A 17,388-nucleotide genomic window follows, 5' to 3' on the forward strand; every position below is an offset into this window, starting at 1 on the left:
GAAATACAAGAAATAATGTAGAAAGAGGAAAATAAAACAAAATACAAAAAACAGAAAATTGCAAAAAAGATAACAAAGAGAAAGAGAAGAATATAGAAAACACGGAAAATTGCAAAAAAGGAAATTGAGAAAATACAACAAAAATACAGACAATCGTGTACAAAGAAAAAGAGGAAACTATAGAAAGACAGAAAAATACAAAAGAATACATAACTTTAAATGGGCATTTTTGTTATTTTATCCTTACCATCAAGCACATTGACGGGGGCAGTGACAAAGTTCTGAAATCTGAAAGTTCAAGGTGAGTCATGGTCACAAATGAAAATTTGGTGGGCTAAGTGTCACTAACCCCAAGGCACTGGGTGGCCGTGGCAGTCTGTAATTTACCTAATTATTATGTATGCATCATTTTATTATTTAATACAGTTGCAAAAGGGGAGTTGTCAACCAGCAAACAGATCCTCAATTATGTATGTATTGTAGGGTTTATCCTCGAAGGATTCAGATGTTCTAAAAGATGGACTAAAAGCAGAAAAAATATGTAGTTGTTCAAAGCAACGCCCTGGACATGCTGATGTTGCTAAGATCAACATTCCTCTGGCTGGGGAAGCAGATATGCCTGATTCTTCAAGTACACCTTGTGGTCTGGACTCTCAAACAAAGTTGGAGACAAATACTGCACCGTCAACTTCCGGGACTACTAAGACTCATCTTTTTAAAATGGGTAACTATACTCCAAATGGGACTTCATTTTCAGGCTTTTCAGCAACATCCACCACTGAGTTTTACACCATTTGATATTTATTTGTTTTAACTTAACTAGATACTTCAATTATGAAATATTCAGGTGACAGAGTAAAATTTGTGGGTATGGTTCACAATACCTCATATTCAGCAACTTTGCCTGCAAGGTACGGGCTATCTTTACATAACTTCTTACTAGTACTGCTTGCTTTTTTTTGTTTTTGTTTTTTTTTTTTAATTTTTAAATGTGCTGCTTCTTTTTGATCGTTTGTATGCATAATTGGACTAAGCTTTGGTTTCTATTTGTGTTTGTGTCAGTGTGTGTATAAGGTATTAGTTGTGTTAATTTCTTAATGACTTTAGGTGAGGAAGATAGATGAAGGCAAAGAAGAAAGGGGAGGAGAGAATAGAATATGTTGAATGGCGAGATATGTAAAAAATTAGGTTGAATTCCCACCTTGTTAACTTTTATACTAACGGGAAATAATGACAAATTAGCCCCCAATGAAATATATTGTATTTGCTAAAATGTGCCATACTTTACAAAGGTACACTATCCTGAGGTAGACGCTTTTCATCCATAGATCCAGCCTATCATCATCCATGTAGATAATTAGAATGGTCACAGAGCACCTCCATCTCTTTATAGAGAGAGTTCAATCAAGACCAACATTAGACTGTTTAAAATCAATTCTCTAAATAACTCTCCTAAACCTTTCAAATCATGCTCTGGGAGAATGCTTCATGCCATTAATAGACTTTTGTAGTTTGCAAAACTTACCTTGGCTATTTGTAATATAAACACTTGGTGGTAAGTCCATATACACATCTTGTCGTTATTGAAGAATATTTTTGTAACATCCAATTGATGTAAGACTTATAAAAATATTTAAAAATCATAAAAAAAAACATCCGATTGATGATGGGCCATGAGAAATGAGTAATTAGGGACAGTTTAACTCAAGTAGAGTTCATTTTGGCAATTGGACTGAATGTCTCTTGGTAATCAATGGGCTACAAGTTGTGACTTCTACCTCTCTACGGGCCTATTTATCTTATATTTCATTGTGTACACCAGTCTACAGCCCATCGATTCCTCGCCTTGAGGTAGTTTAACTAACTCCCATGTTTGATTTTCAATGAGAGCTTTCATCTCTTGGGCCTTAGCTCTTTTCCGCCAGGGCAATCTCATAGAAAAGACACTAGAAACAAAGGCATAATATGGAGATAGTGAGTTATGCGACAAGTAATTAGAGATAAAATAGGCAACACAAGCAAAGGAAGAAGATTGAATGCACTTATCTTTTCCCTTTGTCTAGTGTAATTGATAAATCAAGATCTAGAATTGTATCAGATAATGATGCATTAGGTGAGGAATCAATATGATTAAAAGAAGGCTAATTACTTGGAAAATGAGTGCCTGGTACCTGCAATTCTTGGACATTAGTAGATTGAATAGGAGGAACAACAAGGAGAATAGGACTAGGGAGTAGGGACAAGAAGTATAGGGATAGGTAAGGGAAACAAAAAGGATTACTCTATGATCTAGCATACGAGAAGGAAATAAGGATATAGATTCAAGAAAAATAACATCTTTGGAGACAAACCGTTTCGCGAGGACAAGATAAAAAATCTGTATTTCTTTTTGATTGGAGAATAGGCAAGAAAAAAAACTCAAGAGATTTGGGATGAAACTTGACTCTAGTGGGACTCATGTCATGAACAAAACATACACATCAAAAGAGTCTCAACAGGTTATCAAAAAGAAATTCATCAGGGCAGAGAACTTGATGTAGGGATTGAAACTGAAGTATCCTTGAAGACAAAAAATTTTGGCAATGCATACGGGTAGCAGTGCTGTGGGGTGTATGGAATGAAATGCAAGAATGATGATAAAGCCTCAACTATGGAGGAAATCATTGATTTGACAACAGTTAGGGTTGCCCATTTGGCCATGGTCATTGACATGCCAAGAGTATAGAACATGGTAGCTGGTTACCAAGTTGTGAAGCAACATGGGTTGGTTTTCTGGACTGCTGAAGTCGTGGGCAGATTAAAATTTAATTTTGATGGTTGTAGATTTTTGGACTTTCAATATATTGTGGAGAACTCAGCTCATATCTTTAGAAGATGCTGAATCTATATCCAGCTTCCCTTTGAAATCGAATTCATGCTCTTTAAATATATATAACCAAGTATGCCAAGATCTATGGACAGTATGCAGTAGTCATATCATCATTCCATACAAGCAATAGATATGGTTCCCTGGTATCAGTTTGCACAAGATGAAGACAACAGAACTTCTTTTATTACTAGAATAATAAGTTGCTCTACATTGTTTAACTAACTATTTACATTTGCAAACTTAAAATAGACATTGACAGAAAGAGGCTGGTAATCAAAGACCTTAGAGAAGCAAAAGAAACATGCCCTAGGCAACAATGCCATAGCCTTATTTGACTTGATGAAACATCACCATTAACACTCTAGGACTGAGGCTGGCATCCAAAGAATTATCTTGATGACTAGTTCAAAAGGTAGATTCCATTAACCTAATGTCTATTTCTAATCATCTTATCTGTGTTCACATCTTGATTCTGGAAGAATAAAATGATTAGGAAAAAAGATTACACAGCATACTAAACCTTTTGTAAGAAACCAACAAACAAGTGATTGGTATTGAATTGAGGTACATGAAAGGTTGTATCAAGTAAGCTGCCATCACTTAGCCTCTTCAGTCTTCACACAGCAAATGTGGGGGCTTGAGATCCATTGGCTATACATATTTTATGTCCACTAAAACACAGTATTTCAGAGGTAAAATGGGGAGATGTATTCGTCATATGGTCTAAGGCACCAAAATCAATTATCCAAGGTTAGGGTGTAAAGGCATGACAAGCAAGGGACTAGAAGAATTGGATCGGATCCACTATTGCCCTCTAGCTGAATCAAAAAGCTTGAGTTTCCCCAACACGCCTGAACTACATATCCCAAATGAAGCCAAAGAAGCAATACAGATGGATGTTGAGAATCTGAAGTAGTGGCATGTTATTCTCCTTTCTTGCCTCCTTTGAAACAAGCAGTCTTCAATTATGGGTGAAGCTTCCAACAATAGTCCCTTGGGTGCTTGAGCTTCTTGTTGCAGACACATACAATAACTTCTGATTCTTCTGTTGACACATTCTTACTCTTACCAACCTCTTTATATTTGGTAGAGACCATCATAGAAAGATCAGGCTTTGAAGATTGAATCATGCCCACCCTATAGCTGTCCTCTCCCTGCACTAGTGACTATTTAGTAGAGAGGCTGCAATTTTCAGTACTCAAAATATGCTACCTAGTGTAGTCAAACTTTGGACTAAGACCTGCCAAAAATTCAAATTCTGTTATTTTCAATGAACTTTCTATATTGATCGACATCAACTGGTTCTGTCCATTCAAAAGTCTCCAAATGGTATACCTTTTCTGATTCTGACACTGTTTTCAAGGAAGAGAACTACATAACCTTTGATCCTCTCCCCTTATTTTCATATTGTTAAGTGCTAACCCCCTGCATAGCTGATAGAGCCTGGTTGTATTTTGGGCTTGAGAATTCGTAGTATTCACTCTATCCCAGATGTCCATGGAAGTGGACAGGTATATGTAGTTCTTTGCAATATGTGATTGCATCGAACTGATAAACCATGCCATCATCAGATTTTCCTTCTCCCTTGTCGAATATGCAGGATCATTGACCTGGGATTTTATCTCCTTTGCATTGATCACCCTTGCTTCCCATGACTTCCACATATAACCTTGCCGATTGAGGCCATTCAAGAAAGTTGATGCCATCTAGTTCTACAATCATAATGCAAACATTGGGACTATCATCAGTCTGCATACAATAACCAGATGTACTTTTTCACTTCCTTTAGGCATTCATCACATAGAAACATCTCTTTAGAAACTTTAAGTGCCTATTTGGAAGGGTTTTCACACAGTGGCTTGTGGCTTTGCAAGGTTGTCCCACACAAAAAGCCTAGAAGCTATGGTGAAAAAACAGTAAAGTCCAAATACATTATACATTTTAATTCAACTACGAAATCGGCTTTCCAGTGAAGCTAGTTTTAGTAGCTTCTTCAAAGCAGTTCAGTCAACACAACTCAATCAAAGCTGAAGCTCTCCCAAATGGGCTCCAAAATCATACAAAAATAGGGTCTATGGTCTGGAAATCTTCAAAGCACACTGAGTCCAACCAGGAAAAAATACGTTAGAATGTCTATTTTTGTATGATTTTGGAGCCCATTATTGGGCAGTAAATATGATGAAATAAATCATCACAACAATCATAATACTACATGAAATGTCCTGAAACCTCATGTGGTGTCTTTTAAAATTTCATATCAAACTAATAATAAATCATCCCAAGGAGTTGCATCCTGAACAGATTACTCTGAACAAATTTTCCAATTTTTCAATGAGAAAATATATGAAAATACTATAATGTCTTAAAATCTTCCTCTGTTTAATAAAAGTTATGTTTTCTGTTGCTGATAAAAAAATGTCTTAAAATCTTGGTGAAAACATTAGCAGTTGCTGAAGGCATCAGGAGGGAGAGTTTTCTTTCTTTCTTTTTCTCAGTAAAAGGTAAAGTATATCTGTTTTTTCCAAAAATTGGGAGAAAACTCCCAGAGGTGAGGTATGACAGTACAAGTATGATAATCATAGCATTACAGAAAGTATATTAATTGTAAAAAGGGAATCTGTAGAATATCTGCAGCTTTAGCCCAAGAGAATTTTGGCAGTCTGCAGTCATGTTGCAAATAATCTCATGAGATTGGGAGGCCCTGTTTTCAAACACCCTGCTGTTCCTTTTCATCCAAATAGCCCACATTATAGCAGCTGGAATCATGTACCGTAGGGTCTTTCCATTGCTGGACAGGCCTTCCAAGTGCCAGCTCTCCAAGAAAGCAGAGATGGAATGGGGGAAAACCCATTTCAGGTGAAGGTTTACCAGAACATGAGCCTAAATGAGTGCTTATAGAGCGGTGTAGAAAAGTTGGTTGGCTCTCTCAGCATTTGAGGTGCAGGAAGGGAAATCAGCAGAAGCAATGGTAATGCCTCTTCCAATCAGCTTGTCCTTAGTGAGGTGTTTACCTAAGGCTGCAGTCCAAACCATAAAAGCAACTTAAGAAGGTACATTCAAGGCCCAAATAGTCTTAGAAGGAAAGGGGTGTCTCTTAAGAGAGAATTGTTGCATCATGGATTTGACTGTGAAAACTCCCTATCCCACTTCGATGTTCTGCAGTCTTCCTAATCAGGAGCAGGCAATTGCTGGAGATGGCTAAGCATCTGTGACTGTATAGCATGCTGATATCAGCAGTTGCTTGTGATAATGTTGCTAGCAGCTGATTGCACTTCTGGTATTAGAACTTGGTGCTGTGATACCAGGTTGCTAATTTGTTGCTCATCTTAAGTCAAGAAGATAGACAGAAGGGAAAATGAAGGAGCAAAGAAAAGAAAAAAGAATGTGTCAAATATTGGGTTATCCAAAAAATTAGGCCACACACCTTCATTAACTTTTATGCTAATGAGAAATAATTACATATTAGCTTCTGATTATAAATACAAACATTGCAATGGCTAAATTATCCTCATACATAAAAAGTGAAGCCTCCACCATATAAACGTGTACCATAATATCATTAAGCATGTACTTCCTAGAGGAAGTAAGGAGCTATGGATGTATGGTTTGTAATCTGCAGCTACTGTTAGGACAATATTATCTTTCTCGATAAGAATTTTATTTCTATTAAGTGGTATAAGGAGGTAGGAATGATCCAATATTGAATTAGATCCTAGAGATTCCTACTGACCCTAACTTGGATTTTGGAATAATGTTAGCTTTATACTAAATGAAACTCTAAGTGCAAGCATTAAATTGGGTGACAAATGATTGTATAATGGACATGAAACTCAATCTTTGTTTAGTAATTGAAAAACACAGATTTATAATCATATCTCCATCATTAATATCTTGTTTATTGCATTTAGGGGCCCAACATATGGATACAAGGGTAAAGTTCTTTTACCATTTGAAGATAACATGGCATCCAAAATTGGTGTACGATTTGACAAACCTATTCCTGAAGGTGTTGATCTTGGTGGTCTATGTGAAGGAACACATGGTTTCTTTTGCAATGGTGATGTCCTGGACTTGTACTGTAAACTTCATATCGCTGTTTAAAGCATTCTCTATCTCAAAGCTTTGTATCTTAAATTATTGAAGGCTTCTTTCTTTTGTAGTGAATGATCTTTGTCTGGAGTCTCCGGGGACAGAAGATTTGGACAAATTACTCATAAACACATTGTTTGAGGTTGTCATGTTGTTTCTTTTTAAATGCATGCATCAGGGTGATTTACCATTGTTGTCTACTTGCATTAGAGACTAACTACTTCAATCATAATACCAGGTTTTATCTAGTGAGAGTAGAAACACTCCTTTCATTTTGTTTATGAAAGATGTTGAAAAGTCTATTGTTGGGAATTCTGAATCAGCATCAACATTTAAGAGCAAGCTGGAAAAGCTTCCTGATAATGTTGTCATAATTGGTTCCCACACCCAGACTGATAGCCGCAAGGAAAAGGTATGCCAATTTGTTTTCTGTGGTGCAGATGCATTAGGTACTTTTTCAGTTCTGCATTTTTCCTTCTATATCTTTATTGTGATAGTAATTCCATTATTTCCATCGTGTATTTCCTTGAATTTTAAGTCTTTTGGTGCAGTCACATCCAGGAGGTCTTCTTTTCACAAAATTCGGAAGCAATCAGACAGCCCTTCTTGACTTTGCTTTTCCGGTAACAAGCCTCTGTTTTGAAATTCTTGCACTTTTTTCCTCTCTCATAATTCAGCTTGTGTTTAGTTTTTGATCCCTATCAATGTTAATTAAATCGGAGTTTCCTTTTTCACATCCTGTTGCTACATGTTTTCAGCATGCTTTTTTCACTTCTTTCCCTTGTAGATAATCCTTTATTGAGTCAGAGAGCAGTCAGTTTGTGTCCCCTCCCCAAATAAAAAGTCAATGCCAAATAGCTGGGACCAACGTTGGGTAATGGCCCTTTATTTCTGTTGTGGATGCTTGATATAATCTCTGGTTAAGCTTTGAGGAACAACAATGTTTCAGAGTTCTATTTCTATTCTCTTGACAATTCAATTCAACCAAAGGCCAAAGGGTAGAAGGACTTGAGAGAAGGAAAGGTTGCAGTGGGTAGTGCAAATAGGATTCATTCAAAAGGGATTTGACTGGTTGCAGTGCAAATACAATATGCATAATGCACTGATGCAAATGTGGGTAGTGCAAACAAAAAGTTCCAATCCTAGGAGGAATTTGTTTACCCCAAATCTTAAGATAAGGAAAGGTTTGGCCATTGTTAATAGAGGATTAGACTAAAGCTTTGTAGGAGGCACAAGAAAACTCACCATCAGAAGTCAATGTCCAAATTCTATTATCTTCCTTTGGGGGATCAAAAACCACCCCACCCAAAATCTAGAGCAAAGCTGAGACAGTCTCAGCTTTGAAGTCCTTAAGATCCCTCCTGAAACCCAAATCCCAGTCAAATCCATACCTTAACTTAAAAGGGACCAAGAAGGAAATCACAATCTCCTTTTTGCATAAAGAGAAAGTACAATGAAGGAAAATTTTCCTTTCAAAGGCACATCTCCCATCCAAATATGTTCCCAGAATTTCACATGTAATCCAGAGTGAAGGTTATGCTTGATGAATGGCATGAAGGAGAGTAGAATGACATGAATGGATTTCCATGGAGAATCTCTTGTATCCCTACCTAGGACTCCCACATCCCAACCATTAGCCGCTTGCCCATGAATACTCACAATTATATTTGCCACTTCTCCCTATCCTCTACTAGTCTCCACAACCATTTCCCCGAACAATGCTTCATTTCTTTTTTGAATGTTTCCAATGCCTAGTCCACCATCAATCCTGTTTTTAATGACCATCTCCTAGCTGACTCTATGATCTTTTTTCTCTTCCCTTGGTTCCCACAAGAAATCTATCATCAGTTTTTCCAATATTTACTTTCTTTAGGATCCTAAAGACAGATAAAAACTAGCTAGGTAGGTTTGTCAATGAAGATTTTATCAATGTTATTCTCTCTCCCATGGGCAAATAATTTTTCTTCCATGAAGCTAACCTTTCAATAAACCTATCCTAGGTCCCAAAAACCGTTATTTCTCAGGTTATCCCCTAAATGCAATCCCAAATAATTCAAGGGCCACTGAGAAACCGCACATCCTAGAACTTCAACCCTCTCTATTGCCTCCCTTTCATTCATATTTATCCCCACAACACAACTTTTATCAAACTTCGCTTTCAAATTAAACATCTTCTCATACAATTGCACCCCCAACTTCAAATTTTTAATCCACCTAATATCCTCTCCTCACAAAACAATATGGTGTCATAAGCAAATTGTTGAGTAATGGGTACCCTATCCTACCAACCCTCCAACCCCTCACCAAACTTCTAGAATCTACCCTTTCTATTAGCTTTCCCAACACTTCAGTAATTAGAGTGAAAAGGAAAGGGGAAAGGGGGTCTGGGTCCCCTTGTCTAATCCCTCTAATTGCTAGAAAGTGATTTACTACTGCTCCATTTACCAAAATTGGATAATGGCAAGTTTCAATACACCCCTACATCCATTTACACCATCTCTCCCCAAAACCAAAAGACTCCATCACTTGTATCAGAAAAGACCAGTCCACCATATATGCCTTCTCCAAATTAAGTTTACACGCTAGCCCCTTTTTACCAGATCTCTTCAAGGTCTCCATAGTCTCATTTGCAATTAGGATTTGATCAACTCTTTGTTTGTTTATCACAGAGGCACTTCAATTACGAGACACAATATGTGGTAGAACAATTCTAATTCTCCAAGAGAGCACCTTAGCAATGATTTTATACACCCTATTCACCAAACTTATAGTTCTAAATTCTCTTGGATGACTTGCACCACATTTCTTTGGGACCAATGCAACAAAAGTGGAATTCAACCCTGGATTAATCACCCCTCTCTTGAAAAATTCATTGAAAACCTTTTAAATATCCTACTTTAGAATGGTCCAACAATCTTGATAAAAAACCACTGTAAACCCATGTGGACCCGGTGCTTTAGGTTTATCCATAGAAAACATTGGTTCCTTTATTTCCTCTGGATTGAAACTCCTTGATGATTTGGGCCAATCTAGTCCATCTAACCACAATCTATTCTTTAGGAGTCTCCCGTATATATTATTTAAAATGTTCTACAAATGCCCCTGCAATCTCCAAATGTTGCGCGTGAGTCATCCATTAATCTCCAATTTATGTATGAAAATTTTCCTTCTTCCATTGGCTAGAGCATGAAAATATTTTGTATTTCTATCCCCCTTTCTCACCCACTTATGCCTCCAACTAATTTTTTCTTTAAACTAAAGATTCCTCCAGTTGCTTCCTTAAGGCCCACCTCATCTCCTTATCCCCATCCTCAAATGTCCCTTCCTCTTGGCATCCAAATCCTCAATTTGGCTAATAATCTCTTGTTTCCTCTCTTCAATCCTTCCAAACTGTTGGATGTTCCATTCCTTTATCTTGGCTTTTCATTCCTTTAATTTCCAATGGAACTTCATCTCTTCCCAATTTACCCTTAGATTACTATCATTCCACCAATCATTTACTTTCTCAACAAAACCAGGGTGAGACAACCACATGTTCTTAAATCTAAATGGGGCTGGACACTTGGACCTCTACTACCCAACTCTTCTTTAGCAATGGTAATAGGCCAATGATCAGATGTTACCCTAGGCAAAGCCCTGGAAACTACAATTCTCATCACAACTTATGATGCAGAAAGTCATTTGTAAATACAAATGAATCTTTTTTTTTTTGGGGGGGCGGGAAGGGATATGAACAAAGGTAGAAGGGTGATAATTGGGATTTAACTGAAAAAATTGTGAGTTATCGTCAATGATTTGCAGAGAAAAAAATACAGGAAAATTTCACTTGTCTGTAGAATTACGAAATTGGGCCTGTTTGTCTAGTGTTTAAGTTTTTTTTCTTTTTAAGGGAAAATATGAATTAACTTTACCAAGATTCTAGGAGAGTCAGTCACTTCATTTGTATAATTGAAATTTATTTACACTGGTTCTAGGTGCCATTGCTTGGTGTAATGGTAATTGGAAAACCTTGGGCTGACAAGCATGAGAACTACATGTTTGAGATTGAGAGCGGCCACTTTCTAGATCCTTATCCAGTTTACCCCTCCCAAAACGGCAAAGATGGTACCAGAACTGTTTTTTTTTTTTTAACCTAGGTTGCGTTGTCATGCATTAGAATTAGATAGTTAACTGGATGAGAACATGTTTGCATGTTCCCTTTATCATGAGGTCTAGGTCTCCCCCTTTCAATGAATTAGAAGGATTTTATCTGAAATTAGGTTTTGTGCAGAAGCTGCATACTGCCTCTTGATAAGAACAATGGTAATCATCCATCACATAAAGTTCCCCTTTGAAATTGGGCCTGCTTGAATGGGCTTTGCCTATAGGCTCAAGAAGAAATGCCATACAGGCTTGTGTCTGCCTGCATGAATTACTTTTTGGATAATTGGATAAGTAATAAAAGGTATGGATATAAATAAAATCACTTTCCTTCAATCCTCAAAGTAATTAAGCAGCTATGAGTTCAGGTTTGTCTGTTCCTTATGTTTGATTTGATATCTTTGATAAACTCAAGGAGTTTATAATAATACAGGTAGTATTTGAGTAGACAGAGCGGAGAAGATGAAGAATGCAGATGTCTTTTACTTACTTGTAATTAACCAGTGGATTTTAAGTTATACTTTCTTTCTGCTTATCATCTTGGCCTGTTTCTAGCTCATAGATGCAATCAGTCCAATATGGTCAATTTCAGAAATTGAATGCTTTACTAGAAAACAGGATGTCCCTGTGTATCTATCAGTTACTAGTTGCCATTTCCAAATACCTGTTTAAACTGTTTTTTCTCTTACTCTTTTTACATTCTTTACCTACAAAAATGAAACATATGTTCAACTTGTTCTGTTGCTGAACTTGTGAAGAGAGGATCTGTTTTGACATGATTACTTTTTGTTTTCTTCCTCAGGATAGTTTTGGTAGACTGCATGACAGAAACAAGGAAATCCCCAAAACAACAAAAATGTTGGCAAAACTGTTCCCTAATAAAGTGACCATACACATTCCCCAGGTGCATAGGAGTGGCTTGCTTTTTAGTCACTGTTCTTGTTTTTTTTCTTTTGTTAAAGCATCTTATGGCAGCACATTTTTCTGTAGGATGAAGCTGTGCTTGCAAGCTGGAAAAATCAGTTAGATCGAGATGCTGAAACCCTCAAAGCAAAGGGAAATTTGAATAACCTCCGTAATGTAAGCAATTCTCATCATTGCTTATTATATATGAGATGTTTGCAGCTTTTCTGCCTGTAACATGAATTGAAAGTCTTTTATTTGAGCTACAAATTTTATTGCATCACTCTTTGAATTGTGATATGGCCCTGAGTCCCTGACTACTTCTTAATTGTTGAAATCTTTTCTTGCTGATAAAAAAAGTCTCAGTGAAGAAATAATAGATTCTCCCCTTAGTGGGTTAGGTGATTTGCAGAGTTGGTAGAAAATCCAATAACATTGCTATTAAATATTAATTACTTGTTCTTTGATTAAAGTGCAAGGCCTTTTTGTTGGTGGGGCAAATTGGGAGGATGGAATTCCTACTACATTTTTTTTATCTTTTTTTCTGTTAATTAAAAAGGATCAATGCCATTAATAAAAACTAGTACAGTTACAAGTTTCCTTTGGAGAGGCACGAGCTGCGTCGTCTCCTACCAGTAGGAATAAAGACAAAAGATAGAAGACATATTCAGTCTACAATTGAGCCCAATACAAACTTTCCCTATTTACCCCTTGCTTTGCAAGACCATCAGCCATAGACTTTGCTGACCTCCCCACCCATTGTATTCTTACAGTCAAGCTTCTTATTAGACAGTTGAACTTTTTAATTTCATTCTTAAAACACCACACAACAGATTCCGGATTTTGTAGCCAGCCCACTACTACCTTGGAGTCTCCTTCTATTATTATCTGTTCCACACCTATCTGCACTGCTAATTGTACTCCCTGGATAGCGGCAGCAAGTTCCGCCCTAGTAGAGTTTCCAACTCCTATGGGTCCTGAGAAAATAAGGACCACATTCCCACTCTCATTCCTCAATACCCCTCCCACCCCTGACGGACCAGGATTACCAAGACTGCTCCCATCGAAATTCAGCTTCAAGAATCTTTCAGGAGGGGGTTCCCAAGCCATGCTCACTTTAGTTTTTTTGGATGAGCAATTAGCCACTGCTAACCCAACATCATTGAATGAGAATTGATGGAATAAATCCAGTGATTTTATCCATAAGATCACCCTATTTAGAATGCAGTCCTTCATCTCTTCTGGGCTTCTCTCCTTCTCTTGGAAAATTCTGGCATTCCTTTCTTCCCACACAGACCAAATCAGCGCTTCTCTTGCACACCTTCACATAATTCTTCCTCTTCTGTGCCGCCAAGGGAAGAAAGCAGGATCAAAGAACAAGCTTGCATCTTCTGGCCTAACCAACCTGCACCCAAACAATGAGAAGAGCCACTCCCATAACTCGGTAGTAAATGAACAAGATATTAGTATATGGTTACAGTCCTCACCATGTGACCTACAAAGAATACACCAGGAAGGTGAGAGGCAGAGAAAAGGTCTTCTCTTTTGTAGAATGTCAAAGGTGTTTATTTTCCTATAATACACTTCCCAACAAAAAGCCATAACCTTAGGGGGAACAGGCCTGCACCAAATTTCCTTAAAAGGAAAAGGCTGGTTGGGGGTAGACTGAGTAATGGGTTTAAAAAAAGAAGCGCATGAAAAGGATCCACTCCGCTGGGGTGTCCAAATCCGAGTGTCATGTTCAGAAGGGTCCAAACATACTGTATCAAGTAGACTTAGCAGATTTGTGAGAGACACAATTTCCTCTTCCCTTAAACCTCTACGAAACCCAAAGTCCTAGTTTGGTGTTAATGGGTTATTCATAATGGAAAAAAAACTTTGACACAACATGCTTTTTGTACCTAGAAACAGAGAACAAAGAAGGGAAAAGGTCCTTCAATGGAACCTCTCCCACCCAAGTATCCTCCCAAAATAGGACTGAGTTACCATTGCAAACATTATACCTGATAAAACTGAGGAAATGAGGAAGAATGCCATGAATAGCTTTCCAAGGTGCTGCCAAGGTTGCCTGCCGTGATACTCTAGCATCCCATCCGTTTTCTAAGTGGCCATGAATACTACCCACCACCTCATGCCAAAGTCTCTCTTTCTCTCCATTGACCACCTCCATAGCCACTTCCCTAGCAATGCTTTATTTTTTTTAATCAAATTCCCTATCCCCAAACCCCCTTCTTCTTTATTCCGGCAAACCACCTCCCGTTTTATCAAGTGATCCTTTTTACTCTCCCCCGTCTCCCATAGAAAGTCTCTCATCAGCTTCTCTAGCTTCTTAGCTTCCCTAGGTGGTATCCTAAACACAGACAAGAAATAGGTTGGTAAGTAAGCAAGTGTGTCTCTTATCAACGTGATTCTACCCCCCAAGGATAAGTAGTTTTTCCTCCATGAAGTTAACTTCTTTTGGAACCTCTCTACCACTGGACACCAAAAGCTACTCTCGCTAGGGTTTGCCCCCAACAGAAGCCCCAAGTAGGTCATAGGCCAGGACGAGATAGAACAACCTAAACTTCTTGCTATAAACTCCGCCTCCCTATCCTCCAAGTTAACACCAGCTACACAACTCTTTTCGAAGTTGACACTCAAATTTGACAACCTCTCAAATTTGATGGGTGACCGGAATACCATCCCTCCTTATTTTCCACCCTTTAATCACATCTTCTCTATCAACCTTTGAGATCATTCTACTAAGAACTTCTGCTATTAGAGTGAAGAGGAAGGGTGATAGAGGGTCCCCTTGCCTGATACCTCTACAAGCTGGGAAGAAGTCCTTCACCTTCCATTAACCAAGACGGAGTAATGACAGGAACTGATACATTCATAAATCCAACTTCACCACTTATTCCCGAATCCACATTTTCTCAATACCTCTGCCAAAAAGTTCCAGTCCACCAAATCATATGCCTTTTCTAAATCCAATTTACAGACAAAGCCTTTTCTTTTAGATCTTTTCATATCCTCCACGCACTCATTAGCAGTTAGGGATGGGAGAATTGCTTTAAGCCTCAAAGACAACACCTTAGCCAAGATTAGTTACCAAACTAATTGGCTTGAAGTCCTTAGGTTGGATAGCATCTGATTTCTTAGGGATTAAGGCCAAGAAAGTGGCATTGACTCGTGGACTTGCTATATGATTCTCTAAAAATTCCTCAACAACAGCACAAAAATCTTCTTTCAAGATGTCCCAACAATCTTGGTAGAAAGCCATAGTAAATCCATTGGGACCTGGTGCCTCGGATCTATCCATCATAAACACTGCCCTCCTAATCTCCTTTCTAACCACCTTGCTTTTTCTTCCTCTAATCTCGGCCATTCCAAACCATCCAAAGGTACCCTCTCATTCAAAGACCTACTATAGATAGATTTAAAATGATCTACAAAGGTCCTGGCTATATCCTCTTGGTTGGTGACTACCTGCCCTTCTATTTCTAGTCTAGCTACTAAGTTCTTCCTCCTCCTACCATTTGTCAGCACATGAAAGAACCTAGTATTCCCATCCCCCTCCTTAATCCACTTGTGCCTTGACTTCTGCCTCTAGCAAATCTCTTCTCTAAGTAAAACCTCTTTCAAGTCCTTCAATTGCCTTCTTGATTCTCTATCTTGTTCACTCAACAACCCTTGGGCTTCCTTCTCATCCAATTTTTCAATTTGTGTGACCAAGCTCAACTTTTATTCCTCCACCCTGCCAAAGTGATCTTTATTCCACTCCTTCAACTTGACTCTTAGTCTCTTCATCTTCAACTTCTGATGAAATTTAATTCCTTTCCACTTTATTCCCCTTAACTCCTCGTTCCAGCAATCCTTCACTATGCTTTCAAACCTAGGATGAGTTAACCACATATTCTCAAACCTAAATGGTTTAGGTCCACTAACTAGGGATTCCACATCAATCTTGATGGGACAATGGTCTGATGTGACCCTAGGCAAAGCTCTAGAGACCAAGTTCCCCCAGTGGTTTTCCCATTCTAAGTTTAATAGAAACCTATCCAGCTTTGAACACAATGGATTAGCTTGAAAGTTAGACCAGGTGAATCTAGCTTGCAGCAGTGGAATTTCTTTTAGCTCACAATCTTCTATAAACCCATTAAATTTCCTCATACTTGTTGTAATTGACTGGACATGATTGCTAGATTCCTCTAAGTATCTTGTGACATTGGAATCCCCTCCCAGACACCAAGGTCCATCCCATAAACCCCAAATTGCATACAATTTCTCCCACAATTCATTTCTTTCTCTATAGGAATTAGGACCGTACACATTGGTCAGCACCCAACAAAATCCATCCTCTACATTCTTGAATTTAATGGAGACAGAGTATCTACCCACTAGCTCCTCCATTGCTTCCACTACCCCAATCTTCCATACGGTGTGACAATTCCTCCCGAAGCACCCCAGGATGGAGCCGATGACCAACTAACACCCCTAATCCTCCAAAATCTTCTTATCCATCTTCCATCCAGTTCCGAGAGCTTCGTTTCTTGCACTATCACAATGTCATGCTTCTCTCTTGTGAGTAAATCCTTTATTACCTTCCTTTTCCTAGCACTTCCCAAGCCTCTCACATTCAATAAAGTCCCTCCTGAAATCAACTCCTTACCTAGAGTTCTTCCTCCTCTCTCCCCCTTCTGCTAAACTTGATGTCAGCCTCATTGTCAGATATTAGTCGTTGCACCTCGGTCCTTTTCTTCTTTCTATGCTCCCTTTTCTCCTCTTTTTTTTTTCCTCAGGTTTCCTATGGTATGTTTTAACTACTTCCTTTCCCACCCCAAGGTCAACCTTGTAGTAATCTCTTCTTGTTTCAAGAATTTAATTCTGTCCTCTTATTGCCTTATATTTCAGCCCCCTCTCCTTCCTTACTAAGCAAACATTTCTTCTGAAAATTCCTTTCCAAGTAATCTTCCTTCAGTCTTATTTCCTCACATTCTGTACATATTAGCTTCCATATTCTCTCCTCCTCCCCTACACCTTTATGACAATTTAATTCTTCCTTCTTATGTTCAAGATTGCCACCGACACCTTCATTCCTTCCTTTAGCCACCACATCTGCTCCTTCAGGATGGGATATTAGAGTATCTGCAATAGGCTGAACACACACATCAGTAACAGAAACCGAATGGACACCCATACCTGATCGCAGAGTAGGAGAATGAGAAAGAAATGAGGCTTGCATTTGAGAAATTACAGGTAGTGCCAAGTCTGTCCCCTTAGTTGGCATTTGCAGTGAGGTGGGTTAAAGTTAAATTTTCACCTTTGTCAAGTCGTACCACCAGAGAAGCCTGTTCCTGTTCCTCCCTTTTTGGCCTATCTTCACAGTCCACCGGAAATTCCTGTGC

At 38.4% G+C, this 17,388-nt stretch overlaps 1 protein-coding gene across 3 annotated transcripts in view; it reads left to right on the forward strand.

Annotated features, from left to right (window-relative positions):
- Positions 1-17,388, forward strand: part of LOC104591697 (uncharacterized) — a 39,386-nt gene that overhangs the window by 4,529 nt on the left and 17,469 nt on the right. For all 3 annotated transcript variants that reach the window (XM_010250666.3, XM_010250667.3, XM_010250668.3), the window contains 8 exons: positions 484-724; positions 848-911; positions 6,778-6,926; positions 7,030-7,100; positions 7,197-7,370; positions 7,510-7,581; positions 11,901-12,002; positions 12,089-12,178. In XM_010250666.3, coding sequence (XP_010248968.1) covers positions 484-724; positions 848-911; positions 6,778-6,926; positions 7,030-7,100; positions 7,197-7,370; positions 7,510-7,581; positions 11,901-12,002; positions 12,089-12,178 — 963 coding nt within the window. The remainder of the gene's footprint in view (positions 1-483; positions 725-847; positions 912-6,777; positions 6,927-7,029; positions 7,101-7,196; positions 7,371-7,509; positions 7,582-11,900; positions 12,003-12,088; positions 12,179-17,388) is intronic.

The sequence above is a fragment of the Nelumbo nucifera genome, chromosome 4 (genome assembly GCF_055504915.1).
Source record: "Nelumbo nucifera cultivar China Antique chromosome 4, China Antique-T2T, whole genome shotgun sequence".
Classification (NCBI taxonomy): domain Eukaryota; kingdom Viridiplantae; phylum Streptophyta; class Magnoliopsida; order Proteales; family Nelumbonaceae; genus Nelumbo; species Nelumbo nucifera.